This window comes from Hippocampus comes, unplaced genomic scaffold (genome assembly GCF_001891065.2).
Source record: "Hippocampus comes isolate QL1 unplaced genomic scaffold, H_comes_QL1_v1.1 scaffold150, whole genome shotgun sequence".
Classification (NCBI taxonomy): domain Eukaryota; kingdom Metazoa; phylum Chordata; class Actinopteri; order Syngnathiformes; family Syngnathidae; genus Hippocampus; species Hippocampus comes.
The window spans coordinates 2,093,335-2,112,869 of record NW_017805496.1 but is presented as its reverse complement, the minus strand read 5'-3'; the positions used below and the strand labels follow the sequence as shown (position 1 = coordinate 2,112,869).

General features: G+C 42.6%; 1 protein-coding gene across 1 annotated transcript in view; it reads right to left on the bottom strand.

Annotated features, from left to right (window-relative positions):
• The window catches only part of LOC109519703 (glypican-6-like), a 75,827-nt gene extending 65,833 nt beyond the window's left edge, over positions 1 to 9,994 (bottom strand). Inside the window, exons 1-2 of the mRNA XM_019876400.1 lie at positions 9,566 to 9,994; positions 9,256 to 9,485 (exon numbers count right to left, since the gene is read on the bottom strand). Coding sequence (XP_019731959.1) covers positions 9,256 to 9,485; positions 9,566 to 9,585 — 250 coding nt within the window. The 5' untranslated portion in view covers positions 9,586 to 9,994. The remainder of the gene's footprint in view (positions 1 to 9,255; positions 9,486 to 9,565) is intronic.
• Positions 9,995 to 19,535: the final 9,541 nt, after the last annotated feature.

The following is a 19,535-nucleotide window of genomic DNA, read 5'->3' as shown; positions in this document are numbered from 1 at the left end:
AACACTTTGATTTTTTTTTTTTTTTTTTTTTTTTTACATGACTCACATTTTTCCGCTCAAAATGTAAATTCATGAGATGGGGGGGGGGATATTTGGACCTTTACAAAGATAACAATTGAAACTGTCAGAAAGACACTCAGCGGATATATTAATTGTGTTTGAAGATGTCAATGGGCTGCATTGCACTTCATTAAGACATTAACTTTAAAGATGCGTGTCAGGCGACAATTGTTGCGTTGTATCTTAGTTTAGTGGAGCACTGAAGCTCTGGAAGGAAGCATCCTGCATTATGCATTTTCCACCCACGGTTCCCAGGTGTCTTAGTAACATGTCTCATGTCATGAAACTACATCAAGAAGTCGAGCTCACTTAACCGTTCGCTCCCTGCTATTAGCTATTGTGAGCGCCAATTAACTGCTGCGCACTCCAAACTGTAACCCGCTGGACCAAAAATACTGATTTGCTTTTCAGGACGACAGAGCTCAGGGGACAGCGTGTTGAGTGTAAGGGAGCAAGCGTGCAGGTCCCCACAAAGACAGGGTGGATAGAAAATCGGGTGAGATCTTCTCTCGCAATGAGGCGACGCTGGGTCAGAGAATATCCATCGACCTCCAAAGTATTTAGGAGCATCGTGTCCTCTTGAGAGTTTTCAGCAAAGCCCGTTATTAAATATTTTAATTAAAGCAAGAGCAATTTGACCTGAGGTTAAGATCCTCTCTCAACCTTTTTGCATCAACATAAAAATAACGCCAATTAGACTTGGGATGATCTCAATTAGTCAGCTCACCCTCGGGTACCAACGGGATCATGCCAGACTCGGTCATGAACTCAAATAATTGCTATAACTTTTTAAATGTTTTTTTTTTTGTAACAAGGATTTGCATGTTGCATTCCAGGTCTGCATTTTGGGGAGTTAGTAAATTGTGACGCATGCAATGCTGTTGTGGAAAGTGACCCCCGTGGATAAGAGAGAGAATGTGAGTCAAGAGTAAACTGTCTCCAAATTGCTTCATACACTCATCGTTTTATTCCTTCCTTTGCCACCATTTACAGTGCATTTACACACCAGTCCATAGAAACAAAACAACAACCCACATTTGCATGGTATTGAACACCTTACTACTAATAAATTAATGCCTCATTAACTGGCATCGAAAAAATACCACAGGGGGTGCCATTAGCGAACTGTAAATACCTTCATCCAGTCGACAGTCCAAAAAAAGTGTCTACACTGAAAAAGATGTTGGTTGAATTTCATCAATTTTATTTCATTAAGTGGTTGCACAAAAAATAAAAGCTGACCCAGATAAGTCGATGAATAGTCTACAAAAAAGAATATTTCTGGGTAAAGGTGATTTCATTTTGTGCAACCACTTGACAAAATAAAATTCAGTAAAGTCAGCACCACATTTTTTTCAATGTAGATCCACTCTTAAAACAATAAATAAATGACAACGAAATGTAATATCAGTAAAGGAAGGGAGCAGGTGAGAAATATTGGAGCGGAAAATAATTGCCTCATTCATTGACAACATTCCTGATTTGCAGCAACAGAGACTCCCCACGCTTCACTTTTTAGCCACAAGTACATTTGAAACGATGCATATAGTGATATACTATTGGAAAATATGAATTTCAAAAGGTGTATCATTGAGTACAGTTTTTTTTTTTTTTTTTTTAGGTAGGATGGTAACATCTGACGTTTGAATGTCCTGAAGATGAAACGGATGTGCAAACACATCATTGCAAATACACAGACCACTGTTCCATTCCGTGGTGACAGTTTACAACCATTGGTTGGGATTTTGCTTTTTTTGACAGCACCGGATGTTTCCATGACACTTTTGATACACCTTGTTTATTTGTGCCAAATGCTTGTTTACTTCCAAATCACTGAGCAGAGTCTAATTTGGCATGTTAAGTCAGCCATGAGCACTGAAAAACAAAAATAAAAAGTCCCCTGTGTGAAAGGTATTTGCAGCTTTGACACCTCTGTTGAACCCTCGAGGTTTCCCACCAGCACACTGAATCATTTCTCTATCAGTCTCATGTCAAGCTTGGGAGTTCATCCAGAGATCCTCCAGAGGTATAAAGTCGCTGAGCGCTGAGAAATGCCCTAAACAAGCGGCCATTGTACACACAAAGTCCATCAACGCTCTAAATGAAGAAGACAAAAGCAGGGACTATCTCACCTCTGCTCATAAAATAATCTGGAATATTTACAAAAATGTTACCTATCATAACTATGGATTAAGAAACGGCAAAAGGAGAGATGGGCTGCGTTTGAGCGCAGCTTTATTTCAAAACCTCTGCAGTACGATCGAAAACACGCCCTTCTCGGCAACTGATTCACTTCCTGCTTTCTTTTTCTTCAGCCAATCAGAAGCTATCAACATAAAAACATGTATAAGCAATTATTAAACAACAGAATTTAATCTTAACAGAAAATAATATGATGCTCAAACGTTAAACGATCATTAATAATATAACATAAGCTTACATATTTAGCAGATAAGACACGATGTCACGAAGTGCTTTGCATTCCATTGATGTCACTGCTGAGGCACGGCCACAAGCACGCCAAGCCAAACCACCGCAACGTCCAAGCTCGTAAACGCACCACTTGTGAGCGAAGTGACATCACAACCACAATTCGTCGGCTAAAACAGCACATTTGAGTGAGCCTAGTTTGTTCAAAAGTGATCAGTAGGAACGGCAACTGTGTCCGGCTGTCAGCATCAAAGTGTGCAGTCTTTCACGTCGAATGAACTGCCTTTGAAATGGAACCCGACATTTTTAAAAGTTTGATTATAAAGGGGAATATCATAGCCATGGTGCCGTGTTGTGCGGATCCGACATGTTTTTCGACCAGGATTTACAGAATGTGTTGGCTTTAAATCACATCCCGGGACATGCTTTCAACAACAGATTGTATATTTTCTCGCTATTCAGGAGGCTTCGCAGGGTAGAAAAATCTGCAAACCTCACATTCACTCCTGGTTTACCAGTTGATTGAAAGCAAAGCAAAGTGTTGTATTGTAGCCGCCCATATGCTATCTGGAGGCTATTCACACTACTCTGGGAAAAAAAAAAAAAGTCTTGGCGCTGAGAAGAGCTTTCAGAAATCCAGCAGCCCATACAAACTACAGTCATTCATTCTTTCTCCTGCCCAAAACCATTTTCAGATTACAATTGAACATAGCAAACTCAAGCCGAAGTAAAAAAAAAAACAATTGACACACGGCTCCTCCAGCCGCCTGTGCGCGGAGCTCATTCTCGGTAGTGCGAGTCAATTGCGTTTTGAGCTGTAACCAAGAATTGCGAACCGTTCGCTAATCACTGAGCAATCTCCCGACACGATATGCATTATGCCGGATAATTGTGTTTAATTGCTTAGTTTTAGTCCTTTGTGATTTTAGAAGTCATTTCTCGGAACCGGCACTTGAAAGTTCTTCATCTCAACAATGTCCTTGATAACGATTGTCGTCTTTAATGGGAGAGCTTCGTGTTAAAACGTAACAAAAAAATGCATTCAAGGAATGGAAGATTGGTTGATTAGTTTCTCGCATGATTTCATAAGAAGCTTTGTACAATGGGATTTGGTAGCACCGATAACTTTTAAAGGTATCTCGCCATCGTGGGCCGTCGTTTCAATGGAGCGTAATTGCCGGTTTTCTAATTTGAATGAAATAGATCAAAATGACATTTCATGAACATTTCCGTCTGTATGAACATTTGACTGAGATGTTTTTTTTTTTTTCTTTAACGACAGTGAGAACTGTGGTCTGGTGATTGAGGTGCATTTGTAAAACTCGGTTGAGCGCTAACTCGGGTCACTTGAGGAGGCACAAAAGTAGTTTGCAAGTGAAGCCCATTTGCATTCCAACTCATTGAAATGTACCACACACACCAGCTTTCTAACCTTGGGAAAAAAAAGTCAACAAAAATAGTCCAATGCCGCATTGGTAAGCAAACCGAAATGAAACAAGAAGACCCAGGAAATGAAAGTGCCTCACACAAACACACGCACACACGCGCACCGATGCCGTGCTAATGTGACCCACATCTCATTAACGGCTCTCTCCGAAAATGTACACAGCAAGGAGACCTATTTCCAACTTGGCATAGTCAAGAGCATTTCAGGCTTTGACAACAACAACAACAAAAAAAAAAAAAACAAGCCTGCACATTTTGCATATGAAATTTAATATGCAACAGTTTTATGACTGTGGGATGAAATGACCCTCCATTTTGAGTTGCAAATATAAATACATACAGTACATGATTGAGGATAATTTTCTGAAAAGTTGTGCAAAGAGTGAGAACCACACAGTATTCACATTTGGAGATACAGTATAGCGTTTAAGTGTTTTAAAAATGTAGTTTTTTTTAATTTATTTGTTTATTTGGGGGAGGGGCGGGGGAAATGTGAAAACACATCTACTAGAACGGCCAGGCCAAGTGCAAAGCCCTGCTGTTACTTTTGCTTCGGAGGAGATGACGAAGGGCAGCAAGAAAAAGCGAGTGAGTTTATCCGAAGCTTCTTGCCAAAATAGCTCTCTTTTCGCTCTGAAATCACTCCGCCACCAACTCTGCAATTGGGCGCTATCCGGTCAGATGATGCCGGTGGCAAAATCCCACCCCACCAGGGTTGGAATAGTTTGGGATTTTTCGTTGCAGTTTCAGTTTGTTTTTTGTTTGGACTTTTGTTTTTAAATTCAGTCAGTTTTAACTCCTTTTCAGAATAGGCTTGTTAGTTTTTATTTATTTTTTTTAATCGTGCTTGGTTTTAGCTTAGTTTTTATTAGTTTAATATTAGCTTTAGTTTATTGAGATGGAGTGCAAGATTTTTTTTTTTTTTTTTTTTTAAAGGCCACAAAGTACCGTATAAGAAAGTAAAATAAACTACAATTCTCAATTGACTATTTGACTTTCCTTCTTTTGGATGGTCATACAGCAATAAAAATTAAATAAATAAATCAACTCCAAAAGTGTGATATTAATTGACAGAGACGAAAACAAGGGACACTTTAGTTGCAGTTTGTTCGTTAAATTGAAGACATAGTTTCAGTTAATTTTCAGGGTTTTTTGAAAACATTTTTTCAATTTTGTTTAATTGAAATGTTTTTTTTTCAGTGTTAGTTTTCGGGGGGGTTCTCGTAAGTTTTCGGGAGCCACGATAACCTTGCGCCCCACAAGCCACCAGGCGCGACACTCAGTTAGGCTCTTCGACGCTGCGCTGCGCTTTGTTGTGTCCTTGAGACCGCCTCACGCCGCCACAATTCCTGCCACAAGTCAGTGTTGCCAGCATCTTATTTCGCAAATTTGCTGTCAAAGGATCACGATAAACTGGCAAACACTTCGCTCTGCGTACTCCTATGCCGTAAAACATGAAATCTCTTCCACCTTTGTCGACAGAGACCACTCAAGCTACAGATCTTTGAAGTAACCTCAGAGGTCATTTGTTATTCCGGGAGAAGAAAAGTGAAATTGTCATTCAAGAAAGAGTAGTGCAACATGCGATGCTGTTTCAACGCTTTTTAAAGAGTTACTTTCACCTGTGAGATTGCTCTTTCGAGTAGACGTTTATGTGAAGTGCCTCGGAGCATCCAGGGGCTGTTTTGAACAAAGAGCAGCTCATAAAGTGGATAAAGTGGCAATGTGAGTCGCGCACAAGGATAAACATCAGACACACGCTTGCAGTATATGCCTAATCACATTTGGGTGCGAGCGTTGTGTAACAGGAAGGTGATACTGCATTGTCAACATACGCGACTTGATTACTAATCAAGTGTTTGTAAAGTTCAGGCACTGTGTTTAAAGACCAACACTTGGACTTCCGCGGCTGGAATACTAATTCTGACAAGCAACAAAGTCATGGTTCTAACGCTTCTTCATCGCTTTAGTGTGCAGTAAGGAAAAAAAAAAAATTACAAAAGTGCTCAGAGAGAGGAAATACTGGATAAGATGCTTGCAATTAATTACATGACTAATCATTCTCTTATTTTGCGTGAATGAACACATTTTGCAAGTACAGAGCAGGGAAAAGAGACACATTGTTCCTGTTTTGTTGTCATGGATTTCACATCAAGTCTGGCACATTTGAAGTTACGTACTGACAGACCTGACCTGGTCGAGTCACTGAAAACGGCTGCCGCAACAATAGCGTAACGACCATACACAAGGTGCATCGGATTTTAAGGCGCGCTGTGAGCTTTGAAGAATATGGAAGGGTTGTAGGTGCGCCTTTTAGTGCGGAAAATATGGTACTCGATCAAATCTCATTCAACTGAGCAGTTGTACAGTGAGTGTAATCCAACCTGTTAAAAAAAAAAAAAAGTGGAAAAAATGCAACCCTTAAAAGCTGTGGGAAATAATATCACAAGTAGAACCGATTTGAGGTCTCTAAGGTTGTTTATGTTCTGGGGTTTAGGAACCTGGAGCCCATGAGAGCCATTCAGCTCTCCCGTCATATTTCCAGAATCGTTGGACTTGACAATTTGAGCTACGTGAATGTGCTAAAGAAAAAGGGCCCATAAGAAAAAAAAAATGACACAGAGAATTAAATTAGAAAGTCAACCTCCATCAACACAAAGCTAATATTTCCAAAGCTCAAATGCTAGACTTGAGTGCAGCTAATATAATTTGAATACAGTCAAATTAGCGTGATCATTATTTACATTGAATGTAAGATCCCTCGTACAAGTGCAACGTTTGCACAAACACGTGGCTTTATTCGTCACTTCAGATATATAACGGTCACTTGCTGTCCAAATCATGATTTTATGTAAATTGGAGCATGTAAACTGAAGTAGCCACCCCTGCAAAGGTATTAAGCGCTTGTGTTTTCATAGCAGTTGCATGACAAAGCAGCTGATGAGGGGGGATGAGCACTAATGCTCTTCATGCTGTTTACCACACGTTTCGATGCGCGGAGCTAATTCTCCCGAGGCTCTTATATAACCTCTGTTGGATCGACGCAAAGGTTAATGGGAGACAGCGAAATCCAACAACAAACTGTGCATATTGTGTGGGTAAAAATGCTGGTGATAACGAGGGAGAAATTTCAGTTGAATTCTATAAGTCTGAAATTTTTGGACAAATATGCTGACACTCAGATGAACAATGGCATCACTGAACAAATCCAAATCTGAATCACCTTCATCTCGTACACCTCCGTACATCAGTAAGCACCTTATATTATATGTCAGTTTTATTAAACATTTATTCTTGATCTGCATCAACACTGATTGATTTCTACTTTGACGCGTGACACACGGTTCTTGTAAAGTAGGCATCTTCTTTGCTCAATACGGATTTACTCTCTTGATCTGTCAGTGAGTGGCAAAAAAAATGAGGTCGGCTTCAAACATTTGACAGTAGCCATTTCGCGAGGACATTATTTTTGCCTCAATTCGATAGAGCTGCAAAAATCCCCTCAAGATTTAACTTACTTTGGGAAAGTTGCACAACATGAATAACACATGAGGAATTTCTGAAAATAAAAAAACGGACCTCATGATCAGTGTTTTATTCTCCCCAGATGGAGATGGAGAATGATTTCAGTGCCCTGATGGAAACGGGCTTCTTGTATATCAAGGCAACGCCGATTAGCACAGGCAACAAGGCCACAAATGAGAATTTCTTACAGTCAGCGGCGTTTAAATGGCAACATTTAACTTCAGCTCATCCGGCAGACAGTCGACCCCCCCCCCCACCCCACTCCCAACATTTTCAGCTTGTAACATGCATTTTTAAATGCTTCCCTGAAACTTAAAGTGTTACCCATTCCTCACAAATCCCAACGACTCGAACACGTCAAAACAGCAGCGCGGGGACCAGCTGTTATTACACACATTTACGACAAATTATACCATGTAAACTGAATTAGGTTCAAAAATGGCTTCAGTGGATTTGGATGTGCATTTGGATGCATTTAGATAGCATGCAACTGAACCCTGCGCCCGTCCGTCTATGATCATTACTGTGAGTCATCAATTGTGTGAGCATTTTTTGTTTAGTGTGTGTGTGTGTGTGTGTGTGTGTGTGTGTGTGTGTGTGTGTGTGTGTGTGTGTGTGTGTGTGAGGGGGCAACACAGTGATTCACTTCTGACCTCTCTCTGCATGTCCCTCCTTTCCACATGTGGAGTGCACAATGTTTGCCGACTAATCTTCTTCCCTTTGACCATAAATGTGATTACCGCCACGCAAGAGATAATAGGAACCTCATATCTGCGCTCCACCAAAGAGCATGAATTAAAAACTAAGCTGTAGCCTTGAGGAATAGAGAAGAATTTCTCATCCGAGGGACGATTCGGTGCTGAGTGCAGACAGCCCCCTGGTGGCCAAAAATAATCTGTGCCGCGTTTCATCAAACGGCACCGCTGCCGGCAGGCAGGCTGCATGTTCTTCTGTTGCATATGAGCAACAGGTACGCTTGCCAGTCCTAAATCATGCCTGTTTTTCGCCGAAGCGACGACTTTTGTGAAATACTCAAGTGGTGCCAGCTCCAAATTAATAAGTGGACAGCTCACTTCTTTTCGCAACAGATTGCATTTAAAAATGTTTGCCCCGTGGGCGAAGTGGGCTTTGATGACCATCTGGAGCTCATGAAACACTTAATATAACATTTTGTATTCGTTCATGGACGATTAAACTACGACTAATGACTACGACTAACAAAAATATCCAAACATGAACACCTCCGGGACGGTTTTGTTGACGGCAATGAAAACATTTCAAGTTTCATGGCGCATTATCGTCGTGTTGCATTCGCCGCTTTTGAAAAGACGACCAATATCAGATTCTCAAATGAGCAACCTAATTATTCCATGTCAGATTTAATAGATGCACAAGCTGTCAACCGATAATGGACGACTGAAAACAGAGAAACAACACGCCGATGTGTGAGTTATTCCTAAATGGAGGCTTTAAGAGGTATCACACAAGACTAACGCGCATCCATCAATCTTACTGGCTTCACACGAATGTCATTGTTCTTGTATGAACGTTCATCGATAGAGTCGTGGCACTCATTTCGGAATGGCACGAGGCGGAAGCACTTGCCCGCGGTAATGGCAACACTTGATGTGATTCGTTTTTCTGGCGACGACAGGGCAAGGCTGCGGGTGTCCCAGTTGCTGTCATTATATGCTGTGACTGAGGGGGGGGGGGTGACACATGCCAATTGGGAGGAAGAAGATGATAATGATGATGATGATGATGCTGGTGGCGGTGACCGTCTGTGAGCCTCACCTGATATTTCCTGATGAGGCGCATTGACAAGACTGAATCCTTTGGCATGAAACGCTTGTCTAACTTCGCTGCAGCTTCGAGCTTTGCTCTCGGCACCGAAAGATGTGGACAGCAGCAGCCACAGCGTGCACACAACCACTTGCGGTCTCCACATCGCAAACCACAGCGTGTGGACTCCTCGATGGTGTCTCTCAGAAAGGATAAATCCACTCGGAGCGGGGAAAGGAAATCTTGAAAGGATGCCAGGAAAAGGTCTCCGATAATGAATCTGAATGTGCCTTAAAAAAGAAACGAAGCAATAACTCGCCACTTGGCATCCGTCCTCCTCATCGTCAGCTGGGCGGGCTCGTCTTGCCCTCGTGTGCGAGGCACTCGCCGCGGGTTCCCGATGGCAAACGAAGCGCGGAGAAGCGGCGATGCTCAAGTGATGTCAACTTGTCCCGCCGCCGACGTGTCGGTGCGAGTCGAGTGACGAGGAAATGAGAAGCGAGCGCTGCGCGGCGAGCACGCAAAAAAAAGCCAAGGGCAAAACGTGGAGTGGAGTGGCCGAGACTTGAGCGGCGGCACAAGCAGCCAACGTCCAACGGGCGCGCGCTGCTCTCCTCTGCTCTTGTGCATCCTCGATGCGCGCAGCTGCGCTTGGGGGTGCGCACACGCGTCCGCTGGGGGAGTGGGCGGCTGCAAACATATCAGGACACTGGATCATCTCCCGCCCACCTTTCGGACGGATCCACTCCTACATTCACGGGCCACAACTTCAAGAACGCGTCCACAATCTAATTAGGTCCATATTCTACAACCCCTGGGGCCCCAGAAAAGAAGGATCATCGATTATCACCCCTCTCCCCCAACACTCACATACCCCCAAAAAACTGAAATCAAGATGATGGACAGAATGATATAAAGTTTCGCGTGATCGTTTCATGGTTAGTACCCAGCATTGCGGCCGCCTCAACCCGGTTCGAATCCTGGTCACGGCATGTGCAAACACCAAACTTGTCTTCTGGGCGGCCTGGTGGTCCAGTAGTTAACGCGTTGTCCTCATAGTGCAGAGGTCGTGGCTTCGATCCCGGCTCCGGCCTTCCTGTGTGGAGTTTGCATGTTCTCCCCTGGGCCTGTGTGGGTTTTCACTGGGTAAACCGGTTTCCTACCACATTGCAAAAACATCGTTCTTGCCAGCAATTTTATTCCACACAAATTGCAAAGAAGATTTGAACCGTTTAAAAAAAAAAGATAAAGGTTTCAGCCTCTTCATTTTTTAAAAATATTTCCCAATTGACTTGTTGTTGATTGACTTATCAGTAGTTACCTATTGCCTCGGCTATCTGTTACGGCAGATCTGCGCTCGTTTTTACATGGGCACCTCTTTCTGTACGACGTAGTTAAGGTTGAAAATATTGACTTGAGGAGTCCCTGCTTACGGAGCCGAAGTGCCCACCTGTGTCATCAAGTTTTAATTACCTCTTGTGAGTCACACCCCCACCCCTCCCCCCATTTGCTTCACTATGTAATCAGCCCCTTGCCTTTCCTCGCATTTTATCACCTGTAGTTAATTGATCTCTCTCTCTCTCTCTCTCTCTCTCTCTCTCTCTCTCTCACACACACACACATTGTTGATGTGAAAGTGTCATTTAGAATAAAGCATATCGTCATCCGATTTACTGCACTGTTGAAAATGACAGTTCAACCACAAACACTGGCCTTTTATGTCAACCCTGCAGTGTGAAAAGGTAACTTTGTTAATTACAGTAAAATCCCGTGTACAATACGCGCCGTTTATCCCTACACAAGCTAGTCGCAGGTCTCATCGGTATTGATCACATGGTCTTTACTGGCTAACACCGTGAGTGAAGTCACGTAAAGGATCTCTTCTCTCAAGGAAAGACTTGGCAACATCGCGTCTGCTACAGAACAATGGATTCATCTTTGACCTCTTCTGCCGAGTTGGCTTTTCCCAGGTGGTCAGCATCTTGATCTTACGGCGAGGTTCGGTGGTCGAGTTGGCTTTTGATGACACTTGCTCTCGGGCTGCTTTGCTCCATTGGGCACGTGGCGTCTTGGATCTGGGAAGGTAAATTTCAAGGCATTTTGGAGTGAAATATGCAGATCAGGGCTAACAACACAAGGGGAAGAATAAAAGATTCGACTAATTGGAGGACCCCTGGAATCCTATGAAGCAGAAGTGGAAGGAACTGAACCGTGCAGTCAGAATGAGGCGGCCTTCAAATCTGAGATCGCCGGAGCAGTGGAGATTGCCTGTCTACCTCTCCTCCGGTGCACACGTCAAAGTGAACTCAACTCGACTCAACTGTATTTCCTGAGCACTTTAAAACAACCACAGCAAAAATAATTCATACAACAAACAATACATTAATTACAAAGATAGTAGAAAGCACAGAAACAGAAGAAGTAAAACTCAAGTCTCATGCTGAGTCAAATGCCAAAGGCTCAAAATGAGTTTAAGTTGTGATTTAAAGATGGGCAGTGAGGGGGGGATTGCCTAACATTCAGTGGGAGGGCATTCCAAGGAGAAGGACCAGCAACGGAAAAGGCTCGAGTTCCTCTGAGCCTCCGCTTCGTACTCGGTACTTCTAATAGTGTCCGGTCCGCAGCCCTGAGGCAGGTGTGTCGGGGTGGAGGAGCTCGGAGAGGTACAACAAATAATAGGATCTTCAAAAGAACTTTAAAATGTATCGTGAGCCAGTGAAAGGACGCCAGAGCAGGAGTTACTGTATGTGCTCCCTCTTACGAGTTCCAGTCAAGAGGCGAGCAGCAGCATTCTGGACCAACTGGAGATGCTTCATGGAGGATTGGCTGACTCCAAAGTCAAGTGCATTCCAGTCATCCAGCCGGGATGTGACAAAGGCATGATTTGCTGTTTCCAAGTGCTCTTGAGAAAGGAAAGGCGCTGCTTTCGCCAGCTGCCTAAGATGAAAGAAGCTGGATTTAACAACGGCACCAATTTACCGGTCCAATTAAAACCACTGTCCAGTTTAAGACCCAAGTTCGAGACAGGTGGCTTAAGATAAGGAGCCAGGGGGCCCCAAGTCCGCAGGATGGGATGTACAAGGGCCACGGGGACCAAACACCATCACTTCTGTCTTCTTTTCATTAAAATTCAAGAAATGTAGCGCCATCCAGGCCTCAAAACCCTTTTCCAGATTTTCACTTTAAAATTATGTACTTTTCACTCATAAATAGGAGAAATAAATAAACACAACATTTGTAGCATCGGCTTTCTTTCACCAACACTTTTGCTTATGAGTGAGGCATCTTTGCAATGAGTGAAATTAAGTGAGAGAGACTTGCCCCCCCCAAAAAAATCTACACTGTCTTGCTACGACAGCGCAGGATGGAACCAGCCACTTGTGTCATGTAAATGAAATGGAAAATCAAATGAACGCAGCCTCTGAATATTAATTTAATTTACTGCATTTGTTTGATAAGAGTAAGAAGTAATACATGTCGTCTTTGATGAACTGTGAAGCGCCGCACTCTCCGAAAATGGAACACTTGTGATTGATGAGATACGTCTGAAGAAATCATTTCTTTCTCCCATACGGAATAAATATTTCCATTTTCTGTGATGTCCCGCCAATTTTGTTTTTACTTTCTTTATATCTACGACATTTGATGATGAAAATGTGGGCTCGGACCAATCAAACTGATTCCAGTAAACGACGTATCGCGCAATAAAGCAAAAGATTCATGAAATTGATTTTGTTTTGGCTCCCATCTCTCTGCCCGCAGCCGCAAAGACCCCAAATCAAATGTGTTTTCCCTTTTCACCGCCGTTTTATTTGCACGGTATTATCACAGCCCGACTGAGTTAATAAGCCTTTGCTAATGAGGCCTCACGTTGATGGCCAGGAGGTGATCCCGCTCGTGGATCGATAGCTCACCATGAGGAGTCAGCGCAAGGTTCATCATGACTCACTCACGGCTCCGCCGGGAAAACGGAGCTTTCCAGAGCAAAACTCGCACTTTCCTCAACTCGTGGTAATTGGAACCTACACGGACCATTACCTTTAATGTAGATTATATTTATAACCTAAAATTTGCTACATGACAATTAGACAGTAAACGAGATGGAAGAATAGACTGTGGGATGCTTTGCCGTAAAACCTGCCAGAAGTGAAAATGCACCTAAAATAAATTGAGCTACAGTAGTATCACCAGTCGAGTGGTTAGCGCGTCGACTTCACAGTGCAGAGATTGCGGATTCGATCCCGGCTCCGGCCTTCCTGTGTGGAGTTTGCATGTTCTCCCTGTGCCAGCGTGGGTTTTCTCCGGGTACTCCGGTTTCCTCCCACATTCCAAAAACATGCATGACAGTTTAAGGGAACACTCTAAATTGTCCCGAGGTGCGAGTGAGAGCGCAAGTCTCCGTGTGCCCTGCGATTGGCTGGCAACCGGTTCAGGGTGTCCCCCGCCTACTGCCCGAAGACGGCTGGGATAGGCAAAAATTGGAGTGTGCTATGGTCTGACGAGTCCACAACAGAAACCCTGAACGAACGATGGGCAAGAATTCCCCCACCTAAAAAGCGTCAACAATTCGTGCCCTTGGGTCCTAAATGCCTCTCGAATATTTTTTTCAAAAGGAAATTGTGATGTTTTGGGGTTTGTAGTTGGAAAATGCTCCCGCATTCAGTTGCATGCGGCAGCTCATGCGCGAGGCCCCCTGTAAACAGATGAGGAATAAGGTCACTTTGTTCACATTAGCACAGAAAGCAGTGGAATGAATAATTAATGAACATATATAATTCATGAGTGTTAAAGACAAATATGAGCAATTGCAGTAAAGAAATACAAAAAAAAAAAAAAAACATATAAAGGAACCGCTCGGCTTTGTGATCACTAAATAATCTCAGGATGGGATGCAATCATCCTTTTCTTTTAACTGGCAAAGTAGCCTAATAGGCCATCACCTTGATTGTCCTGCTAGCAACCACAAAAAGCAAACACGTGTGCGCCATTTGAGGGAATCAAGGACCCCAAGAGTTGAGAGCAATCTTGATCAAATGGGGTTTAAATGACTTGAAGTGTCACATCTTCAGGGATGCATGCGCCATGAGCGTCATCATTTAAATGGCGCCAACACCCGCGTGTACATTTAAAGCAACATTAGTTTAGCTTGTTTGGATGCATACAGGGGAGGTTTGCTCATCTCTCTGTTGCTCGACAGGCGCTTCTCATGAAAATTTGACCGGACATGAAAGCACACTTCACTACTACTAATTAATTAATCTAAAAAAACAATAGCATACACATACAAATACTTGCACATACAATGTGTGCATTTTCTGTGTCGTCCTTGCTTGCTATTGTTTTTTTCTTTCTTCTTTTTTGTTTTAATTTCTAGTCAACCGCTATTGTAACTGATAGGATGCACATTTTCCCATTGTGGTTATCATTAACGGTTATCATATCTTATCGAAATGAATCAAATCGAATCAAATAAAGTCCAACCCAAGCTACTTTGCTTACGCCCGCATTTTCAGCAAAATGGTCACTTTTTGGACAAATTTCTCTGAATGCTCTTGAAGTAACACAATAAAACACAAACGTAAACAAAAGATGAATGGACTTGCATCGAACATTATGAATTGTCTGGGCGACACGGTGGACGAATGGTTAGGACGTCCGCCTCACAGTGCAGGGGCGTAGGGTTCGATTCCGACTCTAGCCTTCCTGTGTGGAGTTGGCATGTTCTCCCCTGGCTTCCTCTCACATTCCAAAAATATGCATGGCAGGTTAATGGAACACTCAAAATTGTCCCTCGGTGTGAGTGTCGTTTGTCTATATGTACCCTGCGATTGGCTGGCGACCAGTTCAGGGCGTCTCCCGCCCACTGCCTGAAGACAGCTGGGATAGGCTCCACCGCGCCCTCGACCCTTGCGAGGAGAAGTGGATCAGAAGAGATGGATTACGAATTATATGTTATCCTTGGCTGGTAGTGGTAGCCTATTCAGGCCAAGGAGCAGTCTGAATCCTCCAATCACACCAAGTAAGGGCAAATAATAACAGCAACATCTAATCTCGGGAGAAAGTTTCCATCCAAGATGCTTGTGCCTCCGAATGAATTCAGGTGAAGACATGATCAATAAATTGCATGTTGGCCGAAATGTTAAATCACAGTATGGCCATTCCTTAATCATGTTCGCACAACATGGAAAAGGTCACGTCAGACGAGTGTCAATCCGTGCTCGTTTGGCCTGATTTAGATTAAACAAGAACAAGCGGTTCACCTTTGCTTTCCTGTCTGCAGTGGAGTCCTTTGTTTGCATTGAAATTCCCGTCAGAGAGTGAGTTCAACAGAAAATAGAGCAGAAGCACTTCACATCAGCTGCGCGGTATGAACGTCTGCATCTAATCAATGGCTACATCGACGTCGCGGGTGTCCCAACTTTTTCTTCTCGGGGCCACAGACGGAAAAATTGAAGCTTGCAAGAGCCACTTAGAATTGATTTTACTCAATTTCTCAAGAACACCCCAATCAGTCAATCAAGCAGTTGCATGTTGTTAGATATTATTGTGTTTTTTTTTTTTGGGGGGGGGGGGGACTCCAACCTGTGCAGCTTTCTGTAAGGCAAATAGTTTGGGATTTTACATGATTTCTGGGACTCTGAGACCCACCAGAGAATATCAGCCCCTGCACGGAACAGCAGCTGAATCCCATCTCAACTTTCAGAGCCAAATTACGAGCAACCTGCCATAAAATGACCATTTTAAGCAGTTACCTGGCAATCACTCATGTGACATGTTCACAAATTGGACCTTGACACAGACCAGAAAGTGGAGGAAACCATTTTTGCCTGTGAAAATTTGTGATCTTTTTTTAATCTACCATTTACCATACACTGTTATGTGAACAAATGCCGTCACTAGTTTAGGTGTAAAAAAAATCAATTATCACCTTTGCAAAAATATCAACAATAAATAAAACAAATGAGTTTGAAGTGAATGTCACTGTTTTTTGGACATGCAGAGGGCCACAAATGGTCCCTGGGCCATAGTTTAGACATCCTGATCCACATTCACATTTCCGAACCCTTGTGGAAAAAAAAAACAACTTTTTTTTTTTTTTAGCGCTGAAATGAGACGAAAAATGATGTCCATATATATATATATATATATAGAGAGAGAGAGAGAGAGAAGAGAGAGATCCACAGCAGAATGCCTACGTAAGTAAGCCTGTAACCTTTACCAGTCAAGTGCAGCATTAAAATTTATCACCTCTATTCATCTTAGCACAACAATAATTTACTTTGTTTTATGACTGACTGATTAACACTCATAAAACACTACGCTTATGAATGCACGTCGTTTTTGTAAATTTCACATCAATGAGCATGAAATGGAGGAAGGCAAATGGGGAATCAGTTTCCCAGGGATCCATTAAGTCGGACCCATCGATCGATCCATCCATCCATCCATCCATCCATCCATCCATCCATCCATCCATCCATCCATCCATCCATCCATCCATCCATGCATCCATCCACATGGGTACTATCTGGTGTTCATCTTTTCTGACCAACAATTGAGAGATAAAATAAAGCTGTTCAAAACCAGGCCTTCTACACTTTGCCATGCATCCATATGCAGTGGATGCAACATGTGCATAATTTTTGGTTTTAAGCCCCCCCACCCCCCAAAACAGTCTCCACTTTTGTTGATCCCTTTTCATAAATTGGAAAAAAGAAAGAAATATCGTTTGAGGCATGAGGTGGGCTTGGTGAATCCGCAAAGCAGATAACAAATGAAGAGCAATCAAACAAGCCTTTCCTCAACGCAAGTAGCAACAAAAACAAACCACTCGTGAAAAATAACAATGACAAACGATCGTTTTCTTCCGTCGAGTCGTGCATTTTTTTTAATGTTATTTTTTGTGAACGATCATGCCACCTGGCATTTTCATTGGGTGTCAACAAACCGTCGTCGTGTGTGTGATGCATTACAATTTCGAAACAGTAATAATTGAGGCAATCCAATTATTTCCATTTGACAGTATCTACTTAGATCTCATTTATTACATTTTGGAGGTGTCTTGCCCAACACGTGAACGATCATGCCACCTGGCATTTTCATTGGGTGTCAACAAACCGTAGTCGTGTGTGTGTGATGCATTACAATTTCGAAACAGTAATAATTGAGGCAATCCAATTATTTCCATTTGACAGTATCTACTTAGATCTCATTTATTACATTTTGGAGGTGTCTTGCCCAACACTGACGACAAGTCATGGTGAGATTAAAAAAAAAAAAACTTTCCCTCTCCTTTTTTATTCTTCAATAGTAATGATTTTTGAAGGACCCTTTGTTACAATTTGAATCCATTCCGTCTTTATTCATCGATTTTGCACTCACCGGCAAGCAAAGATAACAAATTTAAATTCATTCCTCCATTTTCGACAGCAGGTTGGGGCCACGGGTGACTTTAGGTCGCGAGCCAATCGCAGCGAAATTAAATTCATCTCTTACAATTACCGTTGTGCACGCAGCACACGCAGTCATGACGGAAGAGGCACAGCTGCAAATCATCTTGGAGGAAAAAAAAAATACATTTTTACAACACTTGAGTCAAGCAAAATCCACAACCTCAAAGCGATACAAATTCACCGTGGACTCGTGCAACTTTTATTGATGAATCAACATGTCTTCTTTGGCCATTCTGTTTCTTCTTCTCTTCGGCAAACCACATTTCTTCACCTTCTCTCAGCTCCGGTTCTTTATTTAGTCTCATATGAAAAAGGATTCATTCATTGAACTCCCTTCACAGTGACAAGGTTGACATTTCGCCCCCCTGTGAATGGGGGGAAAATGTAAGCCTCAGATCAGCTTTCCAACTCGGGAGATTTAGCTGACCTTTAAAAAATGCAACAGGGGGGCGAGAAAGAACCTTGCCTTGAACTTCAAATGCGATTGTGAGCTCTTAAAAAAAAAAAAAAATTAGCTTTTCAACATTAGTTGAAGGACAAAAATCAAACATTAATTTCAAATTCATTTAAATGAGTAGAATACGAAACAAATGAAGGCCGGAAGTTAGAAGTGATTATGTGTGTGTGTGTGTGTGTGTGTGTGTGTGTGTGTGTGTGTGTGTGCGTGTGTGTGTGTGTGTGTGTGTGTGTGTGTGTGTGTGTGTGTGTGTATGAGTACAAGTAATAATACGATGTGGTGATTAAACATTTATTCGGTTTCACTGTCGTAATGGCCCTCCTGGTGAAGACATAACTCCCAAGTGGCCCGCGACACAAATGAGTCCGACGCGTTTGGTAATTTGGATGCACAGATTAGCGTTAGCTAACACTGTTCGCTTCTAATAAGGAGTACATGCTAATTTGTTTGGTAAAGTTGGTAAAGGGTAATTTGGATGCACAGATTAGCGTAAGATAACACAGTTAGCTTCTAATAAGGAGTACATGCTAGTTTGTTTGGTAAAGTTGTCACCATACCCACCGGGTAGTATGGAGGGCGTATTTGTGTTTGGGTTTGGGTTAGGGGCAGTGAGTTCACGGTTAGCACGCCTGTCTCACAGTCAAGAGTTCCTGGGTTCCGCGAGCTTGCACAGGTTTTCTCCAGCTACTCAGAATTACGTATTCCCACGTTCCAAAAACACGCATGTAAGGTTCGTTGAACAATTGTCGAAAAAAAAAAAAACAGTCGGCGGTCTAGCCTGCTGTTCATCAAAGCTCGCATGGACGGGCTACTCTCCGATAAGATTGTTACATTTTGAAGATTGAGGCAAAATTCGGCGTTCAAGAGCCTGATTTATAATGATAGAAATATATAAATAAATAAATGCCAAGCATTCTTGTCGATCATTTCAGTGAATCAACTTTTGCAAATCGGAACATTTTAAAACGACGGTGAGCAGAACGGAAAGTTAAACAAACTGGAGTGTCGTTTTAAAACTTGGAAAAGCAACCCGGCTATGGTCATAAATCAATGGGATGATTTTCAGGGATTTGTCATTTTGTTATTTTCGGTGTGGGGGCGGGGGGGGTCACCCAAACCAAATCAATAGTGTGTATATCAGGAGCTGACTCTCATCGTCACACTTTTATTGCTTCTTTTTCCTGCCAAGAATGATCAAAACATCCAGATGCACTCTTGCTTGGCCTATTGCTTTTTTTTTTTTTTTTGCAAGGCTGTATCCCGCGCAATGACTTGTTATGTTGTCACGTTCAATTTAGTATCAATGTCTGCTCTGCAAGACCACCCCAATCTAAACTTAACAAAGTCTTTCACAAACAAACAAAAAAAACCCATCCCTTATC